This window comes from Lipotes vexillifer, unplaced genomic scaffold, assembly GCF_000442215.2.
Source record: "Lipotes vexillifer unplaced genomic scaffold, Lipotes_vexillifer_v1.1 scaffold394, whole genome shotgun sequence".
Lineage (NCBI taxonomy): Eukaryota > Metazoa > Chordata > Mammalia > Artiodactyla > Lipotidae > Lipotes > Lipotes vexillifer.
In genome coordinates, this window is record NW_006791731.1 from 2966876 (window position 1) to 2980564 (window position 13689).

The 13689-nt window shown below is 44.4% G+C and overlaps 1 protein-coding gene across 1 annotated transcript in view; it reads left to right on the plus strand.

The window, feature by feature from the left end:
- The window catches only part of PTK2 (protein tyrosine kinase 2), a 167018-nt gene that overhangs the window by 90294 nt on the left and 63035 nt on the right, over positions 1–13689 (plus strand). Inside the window, exons 13-14 of the mRNA XM_007464627.1 lie at positions 6502–6558; positions 8966–9063. Of these exons, the coding sequence (XP_007464689.1) occupies positions 6502–6558; positions 8966–9063 (155 nt within the window). The remainder of the gene's footprint in view (positions 1–6501; positions 6559–8965; positions 9064–13689) is intronic.

Below are 13689 nucleotides of genomic sequence, written 5' to 3' on the forward strand. Positions count from 1 at the left end.
CCCCCCTCCCCCCTCTCTCCTCCCCCTTTCTTTGCATGCCACCCGGATCTGCAGATGAAATTAGTGGGGACGGTAATATTTATTTTCATGTTTGTGTTACTAATATAATTATTTATGGCTATAAATATCATTCAGTATTTAATGAAAGGCAAAATGTGGCTTTGATCCAACAGAGCAAGTATGAAGAAACCATGGTGTGAGTCAGTGATCTCTTCAGAATTATTTAGGGCTTTGACATGGGAAGGGTAACTGTCAGTTTCTTTACCACGTCTCAGTAGTAAATTCAAGTTGCATCTATTCATAGCGAATTCTAGAGGTGAAGAAAAATTGTCAAAATGGTGTCATTCAGCAGTAAATGGGAGAAATTGCACACTCCTCCGCACATGCGCAACAGTAATTTTTAGTTTGGGAGTGAGGTAGTGCCAAGGAAAGAAAGAAAAGTGATGTTTGAGAGTCAAACAGACTAAAATGATTAGAGAACTACCAGCAGGAGTGATGATGAGTATTTCTCAGGCAGCTGAGGTTGTCGCTCTCATAAACTAGAAATTTAGAAGCCACGTGTAGTGTCTTGTTTTCCGTTTCCTTTGTGTACTGCCTGCACGAAGCTTTGTGCTCTTATGATAAGGAGTAAGGTTTATAAACTAAAATGAAAGGAGGTTGCATTTTTCCTCACGATTAAATGAAATAACACTTTCACTGAAGAGTCCGTCTGTGCTTGCGTGTGTGTCTGGTCGACGACTTGAGCACCATATGCGCAAAGTGCTTGCAGTGAGACGTCTGGACTAAACGTGACTTGGAAGGCGCCTTGCCTCCTGGGACTTCCAGCTCCAAGCCTCGTTTCCAGGCCGACTCCTTGGTGGTTACTGGGTGGGCGCCCCCGATGTGCGTGCGTGCCCTTCACCAGCGAGTCTCCCAGCAGGGGTTCAGAACATGATGGGTGTTCTCCTCACTGTCGTGCGGGTGAGGACACGGGTGACCAGTCCAGGGCTGCTGGGTGAGTGGTCAGGTCCCAGGCTCCAGCCTCGCCCCATCCTGCCACCAGCTGGCCAGTTGGGTGACCTTGAGCAAAGCACTTCATCTCTGGAGTCTTCATCTGTAAAAGGCCTTGATGGTTGTTTTGAGGATTACGGTGAAAGCATAAAAATTTCAACAAATGTGTATTAACGAGTGGTTATTACCACATTATTTATCTAAAGAAAACATCGTGCATTTCCCCACATTTGAATTTCCCATTTGAATTAGGGTGAGTATTATTATCCCCATTTTACAGGTGAATAAGCTGAGACTTCCACAAACTAAGGCCTGTGGGCCAAATACGACTCACCTCTGTTTTTGTATTGCTCCTGGAACTAAGAACGGTTATTACAGTTTTTAAATGGTTGGGGGTAAAATCAAAGAATAGTACCTGGCATCAAAACTATGTGAAATTCAAATTTCTGTGTCCATCAGTAAAGTTTTGCTGGAACATAGTGACACGTTCACTCATGACGTGTCTGCTCACCCCGGCAATCTCAACAGCAGAGTAAAGTGGTTGCAGTGGAGACTTTGTGAGCAGTGAAGTCTAAGATAAGTACTGTCAGACCTTTTGCAGAAAAAGCTTGCCGACCCCGGTGCAGGTCACAGAGCACAGCGGGGCCCTTCCTGGCTTCCTGAAAGCCCTCCTGCCCCTGGCCCCCACAAGCCGGTCGCCACCTCCAGGGCTCACGGCACGGTCATGTGTGCAAGTGTGGTGAGACGCTGTGCTGTTGCTTGGTCCCACTGAACTGCCGAGCAATCCCGTGACTGTGCGCATGTGTGGCCCTGGGGGTGGTACCTCATCAGGCCTCCCGAGGGCAGCAGGGCGCCGGCCAGAGGCTGTCGTCAGAAGCACTTGGTGTCAGGCCCCGAAGGGCAGGTGGAGGAGGTGGAGAGGGGATCACCTGGCCCCCCTCTTCCCCGTGGGGAGTGGTTGGCTCCTGAGAGCTTTGTGGTCCTGCGGGCTCCGGTGCACTTGCTTTTGTTTACAGCCGAGCATCCACTGCTCTGTCCCGCTCCAGCTCGAAACTGACCCCTTCACGGTGACTCCGGAGGCTTCAGGCTCTTTGTGTGACGGAGCATATGACAGGCGTGTGTGTCACTGGTTTCAGTAGTGACTTCACTAGGCCTCTTTTACTTTGTTTTAAAACGAGAACTTTGTACCTTTCTCTCCTAATTTCTGAGCTGTCGGTTTCTGCCCTTTTAACGTGTCTTCCCCTCATTTTTATTTTACCACGTATTGTGATACCAAACCTTTCAAATTACAGTGTTATCCAAGGTTTCAGAAGTCTCTGTCCATTTTTCAAAATGTTTACTTTGAAATATTTGACTCTTGGTCCTAGAATTGTCTCCCAAGTGCACAGGCCCAGTTAATTCTTCCAGGGATGCCCATGTTGGGGGTGAAGTCCCAGAACATCCTTAGGGGAACACTCCGAGGTTTCGAAGCATCAGGTATCTTGTCTCACAAATAAAAGTCCCCAGAAACGTATTGGGAGACAGTAAAGAACGAAGCCCAGAGCACGGCGGCCCAGGAGCTCTGCTGGAGCGCTGAGTGGCTGGGGACCGTGAGAAACTCAGGGTGCCTCTGGGTCCCCCAGCTTCCTGCCTGGGGAACGGGGATGATGATAACAGTACCACCATGTACGATGCCCCTGAGGATTAAATGACGATATGTGTAGTTGTCTATGACGGTGTCTGGTGTTAGGGTGAGCGCTCTGTTAGCTGTCGTCCTGGTCAAGTGGAGAATGCAGAGCTGCTTTCCTTTATTTGTGACGAGATCTTTGAACCTGTTTCCTCTTCCTTTATATTTTCCTTCTTTTATGTCATTATTTTGGGGGCCAGGCAGTTTCAGGGTGGACTCCAGTTTTTCAGGGGCCCTTGAGTATGTAAAAGTACCTTTCATCTCAGTGTCATACTGTCCCATAATCCTAAAAACCAGGAAAGAAAAAGGGAGGATAGAACCAAATCAGTATCAAGCATTCTTAGAGAAATATGCCGAGTGTCCCCACTTGGAAAGCCCTGTATAGAAGGTTACGGTAAAACCATTGTAGGCCACGTACCTTCAATAGTGTTGGCTCTTCTGCGTAAGAACCAACTCCAGGAGAACACAGCAGCAAAAGTTCACGTGACGTCACGGTACCCATAGCCACACCCACGTGTCGTCATGAGTAATGCCCGGGGGGCTTGGATAATCCCCAAAGTTTTTTTGTAGAATTCACACAGCACTGAAAGAAAAAAACTGCAGGCTTTCTCTTGTGATTGTGTGAATTAATGCAAGTGCATGCAACTTGGTTTTTCACACGTCACTTTTGTGTGTTAGCCTCTGACACATGAGCCATTTTATTCTTACTCCTTGAAGCCAGTTCAGAGTTGGTATCCCTGCTGAGAGTTTTATAAGAAGAGGCCATCTGGGAAGCGCTTACAGTCCCACCAGGAAGGCTCCTTCCAGAGGCCTCAGAAGGAGGGAACCAAGGAGCCTCCCACCTGTTTGTCACCTGTCCTGTGCAGGGCTGCACCACAACTTCACGTGCATCTCTGTAATCCTCACGACGGCCCCACCAGGTGTCCGTGCTCTCATTGGGCACGTGAGGGCACAGCTGAAGCACAGACAGGTTCAGCGGCTTCTGGGGTGGAGCAGCGCCCAGACACGCAGCTGTGGCTGGCCTGGCTTCCTCGCCTCTGGGTCGCGGGGAGCGCCGTCCCCTCCTGCACTGTTGAAGGGCACTCCTCCCTTTCGTTCAGCAAGTGCTTACTGGGTGCCTCCCGGGCCGGCCGGCCCTGGGTTAGAAGCTGAGAACACAGCAGTAAACAAGGTACATACAGCTGGGCCCACTGCCCTGGGGGCTCTGCTCTGGATGGGGGCACACGGTTGACGAGGAACCAGAGGACCGTCAGAGGGTTGGTAGTGATGGGCCCCGAGCAAAACATGTCAGGCAACGTGATCGAGAGTGATGGGGGTGAGGATGGGTCTCTGAACAGGCGACACTCAGGTGGCAGATACCATTACCCACAGAGACGGAGGGACAGGCGGTCGGTGACCCCAACGGCCTTGGGAAACTTTGGTGCCCACAGAGTCGATGGGTCCCCGATATCTCCTTAGTAGAGCTGAGAGCCAGGTGCAGGGGGTGTTGAAGATTCCGGAGCAAATCTGGTAGCAGGGCGGCAGAGGCAAGAGATCTGGGCAGTTTCACTGCCAGAATCCGGCCCCTCACGGTCAGCTAATGTGTTTGACCTCTAAGGGTGTGTGCTTTGTGTGAAAGGGGGCAGCAAGGGTGGGTCTGTGGTTGCAGGAAATTGAGCTTTAGTTGCATGTGCTCTGAGGGAGGGGCGTGAGGGGAGCTTGTCCGACTGCAGACAGAGTGGCTGAGTGTCCATCTGTGGGGCCTTAGCCCCGGCACATTCCCCCGCTTAGCCCTTTCCTTGCCTCTGCCTTAACACCACCTCCGTCCCCAAATTGCATCTCACCTTACACAAAAGCAAGGCTCCCGGCCTAGGAACCATCACTCACTCTTCCTGGTAGTCACTAGGAGTAGGATAGGAGGGAGAAATGTAGGAATAAAGAATGTAAGGTTTGGGGTAGATTAAATAATTTTTTTCTTTAATCCTGAAAGTAGTATTACCAATAAACATGTAAGAATAATATAAATTATCCACCTGGCATACAGGACTCACAAATAGGTAACATTTGCTAAATCTCTAAAGGAGAACGGATTTATTGACTTTACATTCTGCCAGTCGAATTTGTTTTTACTTTAATCACTTTTAACGATGATTACGAATTAAGAAATGAATTCTTGGGCTTCCCTGGTGGCTCAGTGGTTGAGAATCCACCTGCCAATGCAGGGGACACGGGTTCGAGCTCTGGTCCAGGAAGATCCCACATGCCGTGGAGCAACTAAGCCCGTGCGCCACAGCTACTGAGCCTGTGTTCTAGAGCCTGCAGACCACAACTGCTGAAGCCCGCGCACGTAGAGCCCGTGCTCCGCAACAAGAGAAGCCCGTGCACCGCAATGACGAGTAGCCCCCCGCTCGCCGCAGCTAGAGAAAGCCCGTGCGCAGCAGCGAAGACCCGACGCAGCCAAAACTAAATAAATAAATTAAAAAAAAAAAGAAGAGGGCTTCCCCGGTGGCGCAGTGGTTGAGAGTCCGCCTGCCGATTCAGGGGACGTGGGTTCGTGCACCGGTCCGGGAAGATCCCACATGCCGCGGAGCGGCTGGGCCCGTGAGCCATGGCCGCTGAGCCTGCGCGTCCGGAGCCTGTGCTGCGCAACGGAAGAGGCCACAACAGTGAGAGGCCCGCGTACCGCAAAAAAATAAAAGAAGAAGAAAGCAAGAAATGAATTCTTCGAGTTGCTCTTAGATTGGGTCTCAGTCGTTACCGTAGCAGAGTATGTAGAACAGTTGATATCTAGAGACCGTAAACTACATGTAGTCTCTATTTTCTTTGGTTTCTCTAATTTTAATATATGAATGGAGTAATAATGGCAGCACAGAAGAAAGAACTTTCAGTTCTTTAGCTTTTAGTTTCTCTGGGGTTCAGTTGTGAAAACGACCTCTCTTCAGATGATGATTCAGGAAGCACTGCCCCTCCCCCCCTTTCCTGTCCCGTCAGCCTAAAGCCTTGTGCGCAGAGCTACTAAAGGTTTCCCTCTTTCCAGAAAGAGAAGACAAGCAAGACCTGAGGGAGTTTTCAGTGTAATTGTTACCCAAGTGAGTGGGTGTTCTCTACAAGAGGGGTTTTCCCCCCACTAATACAGTGGTGGGCCTTTAAGTTGGTGCATTACTGAAAGGAATTAGTGGAAACATTGGAACTCCTTGACATTACGTCTGAAAAGAACTCGTTTCGTTATGCTGTTTGTTCTGATTTTATTCTCTTCGGCACATCTTTTACCCTTTTGACGTTAATGCATACTGTTTAAATATCTGAGTGAAAAGTTACAGGAGAGAAATTCCTGGGTTGCTTTCACTCTGAACAAATGAAGTAAGTGAGCCCAGTTAATCTCCTCAAAAGTCAGCCTGCCGTTTTGTTTCCTAAAGGAGAACATCCAGACTATGCTGTGGAGTCTAACTATGAGTGAAATCTAAGCTGTGTTCTGGAGGTACCGGTCTTGTTTGGAGAAATCCCGGTAGACAGCGGTGTGGTTTTAAACGTGTATTTGGTGTAGTTGAGGGAGAGCTTTGCAGTCAGTACCGCTTGGTGGGTTTGAATCGTGCAAAACAGTTGTTTCATGTCTTTCTGTTTTCCACAAGGGCTTTTTTCTCTGTTAGTTTCTTTGCTCTCTGAGGAACAGGTCTGTGTATTATGACATGTTGGACCATGATGTCACTTTTATTTCCATAAATGACCCATGTGTGAGCAAAAATTGAGTAATAGTGTTTTAAGAATAATGTCAGCATGGTAGGGGGTTTAGGCAGATCATTTTGCCTTTTCAAGTTATATTAAAGGCCAGGGGGGTGAATATGTAACCTCTGTTTCCTTTCCTACAGAAACAGACGACTATGCTGAGATTATCGACGAAGAAGATACCTACACCATGCCCTCGAGTGAGTGGACTTCTGGTTTTGTTCTGGTGCAGAGCTGACAGATATTTAACTTTTAAATATCTCGTGTTTAAACGGTTTAGGTATTTATTGTCCTTTTAGAACTACTTTTAAGACCTTATTGAGTTCATAACAGAAATCTTCTTTTCAGCCTTTAGAATTCTGTATTGTATGTGCCCACTGCCAGGTCAGAAGCCTGAAACTCAAATATCTATAATAAGTCAATTCACTTATGGGGTTTTTGGAATCTTGTTTTCTGGTTCCATGATAATATAACCTTTAATGATGAGAGCATTCCCTCTCTGTAGGAAATTAGTATTTAAAGTTAAATGTGTATACTCACACATATATACAGCTCTTTGAATACACATATTGAAGGAATTGCATTTCCCCTTTGAACTTTCATTTTTTTATTGCCCTTGACTAAGCAATTACAAAGAGCAGCCCGCATCCAGTCCGTCCAGCTCCAGGTTGGAGGTGTGGGGAGAGAAGGACTCTTCACTGACCCCCACCCACCTCAGCAGCCTAGCAGTGTCACCCTCTGCTTCTCTCTGCTGTGCAGCTTGCTGGTGATGAGAGTCTGGGAGGGTCTGGGAGCCCCAGCCCTTGTGGTGGGGTGTATATAGGCACAGCTCTTGAGTTGGAGACAACCTTGGAATTTCACTGAGGTTAAAAAAAAAAAAGTTAACCCTACCTCTTAAAGAGGCCCAATTAGGAGTCCACCTTACAGCCTCAGAGGCCTGATAATTCAACATCTGATGTCCTGGTTTCAGTAGAGCTTCATGTATTTGGAAAATAAATGTTTCAGGTGCTTTACCCTGTTGTGTAAATATTTTAAAAGTTGTTCTCAATAGATTTACCATATACATTGAGGAGAGTTACCAAAATAAAGAGAAACAGACCCCTTCTTTCAAGAGCTCCCAGGTTAGTGATTTGAAACAGAGGCAGGAGCTGAAACTTAAATGTGTTTACTTTGACTTGCAGTAGCAATTTGGAAAAATGTTTAAATTTAGGTTTAAAGGTTTGGTTAGCCATTTAGCCATTTTGTACCTTCCTGCAGAGTATCCAGATTTTTATTCGTATATTTTCATAGTTGAGTGGTAAATGTCCAACCGACATGGCTAACTTTTATCCAAACCGCACAAATACGGTTATCATATAGGAATTTATGGGATAGAAATGTAAAGCATTGTATATCACACTGAGTTAACTTGAGGATATTACTTGCGTTGTTACTTGTGTTTGGTCCTCTTTTTTGACTCGTGTTGATAGTCAAAATATTTAAGAAAGTTAATATTGAAACGTACTCTCCCGAGTTTGTTGTTGTTAACCTAATTGCTATTAGTTATTTCTAAGCAAGGTCTTCAATTTTTTTCTCTCTTAATTGCAATACAGAAAGCTATGGAATAGATGAAGGTAACAGGATTCCTTTAAAATAACTGCATTTGCTTGCAATTGCAACCGATGGAATGATAACGGGATGTTTCAGTTTTCAGTTAACTTTTATTTTAAAATTTTTTCATTGGTTTACTCATGCTGTTAAATCAATGGAACTGCTAGCTAAAGTGATTTTAAAGAGGAAAATAACCACCTAAAATTTGGGTTGAGTTTTCTGTATGATTTATAATTTGACAAATTAAAAGAAATCAAAATACCAAGTAGTTAATTGGATTAGAATCATCCACTAGGTTCCTAGTGGGTATTTTCTTTCCATGTGTCTCAACAGCCTGCTAAATAATTGGTTTTGTATAAATCATAACAATTTAATACATTAATTTGAGGCACATGCTCTCAAAAATATAGAATACTTGTAATTTATTATGTGATACGTTCAACCTTGATTCCAAGTCATCTGATTTTGAAATCACGTTTTAGAAGCTCCCTCTTTAAACTCTTTTAGCTCCGTGAATAATATAGATAGGATTATAATAAAGTGGAAAACTCTTAAACTTATAAAGCTACTCATGAGACAATTTTTTGTTCCCTCCATATTTACAGACTTTAGTAACTTGTAAAATAATTGCTTTATTAAATAACTGTTTTTTAGCCTTCATATATTAATACCTGAACTAATAGCTCATATTAATTAAACATACATAAACTTGGAGCAATTATTTAGAAAACCATCAAATAGATAATCAGCTAAATCAGACATTCAAAACTATGAAAAAAATCTACCTGTATAAAACTCCTCATTTTGGTAATTCAAGCAGTGCTGTAACAGTTACATAAATTCCTTTAAAAATACTGTTTAAGAGAATTCCACTCTGTTTAAAGCATTTTCATAGAATGATGTGCCACCGATGAAGTTTTTACTCATGGATGATTATGCAATGAAGTGTGTCCAGTGTTTTCTACACTGGGGATGTTGCACTGAAGTATCTTCTGGTGTGTGGATCGTGTTTTGCAGCCAGGGACTATGAGATTCAGAGAGAAAGAATAGAACTGGGACGGTGCATCGGAGAGGGCCAGTTCGGAGACGTGCACCAAGGCGCTTACACGAGCCCGGTGAGTCCTGTCAGACAGCAGCCGAGCCGCTACTGCTTACGTGTAGGCTGCTCCTGTTCGTCTTCACGGGTCCTTAGTTCTTCAGGGTGTTTGCAGTTGTCCTTCATAAAGCTTATCACGCATGTCGACTCACTTGCTATTTTCAGAAACCAAAAACTGGCAAAATTAGCTCCTGAGAGCTGGGTCTTCTATTCGTTTTAGTCTTTCATCCAGCCTCTGTCATCAGTAATGGATTCCACAGATGATTGTTCCCTTGGGTGCAGTTGACAAATAGATAACAAACAGATGCAAAGTCAACAGCAGTTAGCCATCATTCCCAGTTACCTGCGTTCTCAAGAAAAGAACATTAATTTGCCCCAAGTTGCCCTCCAAAAGAGATCAGTGAATTTTTTTTAATGATTTATTTAAGAATCATCTCATTGAGATACAGTTCGCATACTATGAAATTCACCCTGTTAAAGTGCACAATTCAGTGGTTCTTTAGTGTATTCGCAGAGTTGTACGGCCATCACCACAGTCTATTTTGGAACGTTTTCTTGACCTCAAAAGAAACCCCATACCTTGGCGAGGATGTGGAGAAGAGGGAAGCCTTGTACACTGGTGGTAGGAATGTAGATTGGTGCAGCCACTGTGGAAAACGGTATATGGAGGTTCTTCAAAAAAGTAAAAATAGAGCTACCATATGATCCAACAGTCCCACTCCCAGGTGTGTATCCAAAGAAAACAAAAACACTAATTTGAAAAGATACACGCACCCCAGTGTTCATAGTAGTATTATTTATAATAGCCAAGACATGGAAGCATCCTAAGTGTCCATCAACAGATGAATGGATAAAGAAGATATGGTATGTATATGTATACAATGGAATATTATCCAGCCATAATAAAGAATGAAACTTTGCCATTTGCAACACCATGGATGGACCTGGAGGGTATTATGCTTAGTGAAATGAGTCAAACAGAGAAAGACAAATACTGTTATGTTATCACTTATATGTGGAATCTAAAAAATAAATGAACCAATGTAACAAAACAGAAACAGACTCATAGACATAGAGAACAAACTAGCGGTTACCAGTGGGGAAAGTGGACGGGGGGAGGGGCATGATAGGTACGGGGTTAAGAGGTGCAAGCTACTATGTATAGAATAAATAAGCAACAAGGGTATATTGTACAGCACAGGGAATATAGTCAATATTGTATGATAACCTTTTTAATAATAACTTTAAATGGAATATAATCTATAAAAATTTTGAATCGCTATGTTGTGCACCTTAAACTGATATATTATAAATCAACTATACTTAAGTTTAAAAGAAAGAAAAGACAGAAGAAGCCCCATACCTGTTAGCAGTCACTTCCCATTCCACCCTCTCCCCAGCCCTTGCCGATCACCAGTTTGCTCTCTCTTTCTCTAGAGTTGCCTGTTCTGGACATTTCATATAAGTGAAATCATACAGTGTGTGGCCTTGTATGATTGGTTTCTTTCCATTCGCGTAATGTTGTCAGGTTCATCCACGTGGTAGCCTGTGTCAGAACTTCATTTCTTTTTATGGCCAAATAGCATCCCATTGTATGGCTAGACCACGTTTTGTTTCGCCAGTCATCAGTTGATGGCCATTTGGGTTATTACCACTTTTTGGCTGTTATGCACAATGCTGCTATGAACACTCGTGTACAAGTTTTTGTGTGAACATAGTTTTCGGTTCTCTTGAGTGTGTGTGTCTAGGAGTGGAATTGCTGGGTCATCTAGCAACTGTTTAACTTTCTGCCGACCTGCTAAGCTTTTTTGCAAAGAAACTGCCCCAGTTTCAGTTCCTAGCAGCAATGTGTGAGGTTGCCCATTTCTCCACACCCCGACCAACGCTTGCTGTTGTATGTCTTTTTTTATTAGATCAGTAATTTTTAAATGACAGTTTAAAATAACAGTACATACATGTTCAAGAAACTGTTTTTAACTAGAATAATGACAGTGAACAGAGATGGCTTTAGCAGGGATATAATAGCACAGATGATTGACCTTTTGTGACCCCCCTGATATGGAAACTGCAAATGGCAATTTTTCCCCCTGTGTCTCCTTATCTATCAATTTTCCATATCCTTTACACATGCACTAGGGATACACTGATCATTACTTTTGTAACCAGAGGACTGTAAAAGTCTTTCCTTCGAGGAAAATAGATAATTGTTGTTAGAGATTCTGTCTTTTAAAGTTCAGTTTTGAAAGTTTTTACCCTTAAACTTATATAAAACTATATCATTTATTATATATTTTTATCCATTATCTCTTTTTCCTTTTTTTTTTTTTTTTTTTTTTTTTTTTTTTTTTTTTTTTTTTTTTTTTTTTTTACTGTATCTGTATTGTTATCTTCTTAATTCTCTTAACTCTGCTCTTGAGGCAAAATGCATTAGAAAGAGCCCTGGATCTAAATTTGATCAGAAGACCTAAATCTTAGACCTGGATCTACCTGACTGTGAGATGTAAGGGAGATGAGGCTTCTTGATCTAAATTATTGGACTTGAACCCAGTGGTCTCTGAGCTTCCTTACATCTCTAAAATTCTTAATAAGCAAGCATTCTGAAGTTCCTGGAGTACAGGGACTTACCGGGATCACACAGCTAACAGCAGGGCTGATAGACTTTATTTCAATCACTTACAAGTAATTCATTTTAGTTGTAAAAATACAAGAGAAAAAAATTTTTTTAATATCCATAGTGTTTACTAAGTATTTGTTGAATGAATCCCAGCCTCCAGGAAAATATCAGCGCTCACTTTTTTTGTTGAATGTCTTTCTGATACACATCATATGTGAATGCTTGTTTCTTTTGTTTTTCATGTGGGAATCTAATTTTATAGCCAATTCATTCCTCTAGGTTTCCGTTAAAAATCCTTTTTCCAGATTATACTCTTCAGTGTTCTGTAAGATGTAACAACATTTTATCCGGGATTCTTAATAATTGGTCAAATGTAACAGCATAGATTTCATGGGCAAGAGCCCAGCACTGGTTACGTTATTTGAGATTCAGTGAATTCTTTTAGCAGTTATTTGTCAATCGTCCCCCAAGTGGCAGCTCGGTGGTGGGGACATTGTAATGAACAAAAACGGTCAGGGTTCCTGCTCTCACAGACCTTAAATTCTATCTGAGGCACGAGGGGACCGGCAAAAGCAAACACACTGAGTATCAAGTGGGGAATCTGTGCTCGGAGAAAAACAAAGCCTGGGCTTGGGGAGGTCAGGGCCCTCTTCCCGTGAGACGCTGACACGTGAACAAGGAGGGGCAGTCCCTGAGCTCCCCGTGAGGAGTGTGCCAGACAGGGCGGAGCTCCAGTGCAGGGACCCCAGGTGGAGCTGAGCGGGGAAGGAGGACGACGAGGAGAAGCGAGCAGAGGGGGACTGGGCCGGGTGCAGGGGCGGCGCACGGGACGGCAGGGCAGCCCTCATTCTCAGAGTCATGGGCACGAGGCGTACCTGAAGGCTCCCAGCACACACTTTTTGTTTTTTCTTAGGCCCGGTTGTCAGGTTCATTTTTATAATTTGAGCATCGCTGATCATCTGCGCACGCTCGCATCATTATTATCCTAGTCTTAAAAACCATGCTTTAAATCTGTTTTCTCTTAATTCATCCCAGAGCAGTCCTTCTCTAGACTCACTTGTTAAGATCTTTTGAGTGTCTGCTAGCTGTTACTAACTCACAGCCTCATCACCTGCCCCTCACCTCGGCCTCGTGGACACCGGGGTGGCATTTTCATTCAACATTGAAGAACTGCTCTGCCCCCCTAAACTCTGCTTGTGTTTTAAGGAAGGTAATAATTGTGTCGTGAGCAGTTACCGAGATGTGTTCGCATCTGCCCCCTTTTAAAGGCTTTTAGAAAACCCTCTGCTCAGTTCTGGTCTTGCGTGCTGTGGACTGGCATCATCTTCTCCAGCATAAGGTCTCTGCGACCAAGCCGCTCTGACAGCTCGGCACCCCCCAGGCCTCTGCAGCCTCGGGCCACTAGTCACCGGGCCTAGTCCATGGACTGATGGCAGAGCCACCTGGTCTGCTCACGTACACCCCTTTGTAGACATGCAGCCCATGGAATCTCAGGCTTGGCACCCACTCGAAACTATGCATTTTTAGAGAGCAGTATTTTCCTTGCGTTTCTTTACTGTCTTAATAAAGCACCATGTTCAATATTTGAGTTGAATTGACAGGATTGATGATGATTTATGGTCTTACAGAAGTTTCTGTTGTTACTCAGATCTCCTGTAAAATGGGCATTTTGTGTCATTTCTCAGGTATACCAATCAGCCTTATGCACATAGAGGTAGAATTCATGGTGCTGGTCCTGGAAGTTTGCTGTCTAGTTACAGAGGACAGAGTAAGTCATTCAGAGCAGAGTGGTTGCATTGAGGTGTCCTGGGTTGCTAGTGACTCTCAGGAGGCCCCAAACTCAGACGTTTAACAGATGGGCCTCTGTGCCAGCAAGCTGCCGTCCCACCGACATCTCAAGCCTGTCTTGTCCAGAGCTGGGCTTCTGATCTCCCCCTTCTCTCAACAGAAACCCGAACTCGCCCTCCCCGATGCCCAGCCCGCTGTCTTCCTGTGCCCCCACCCCCCCCCCCCCCCCCCCCCCCCCCCCCC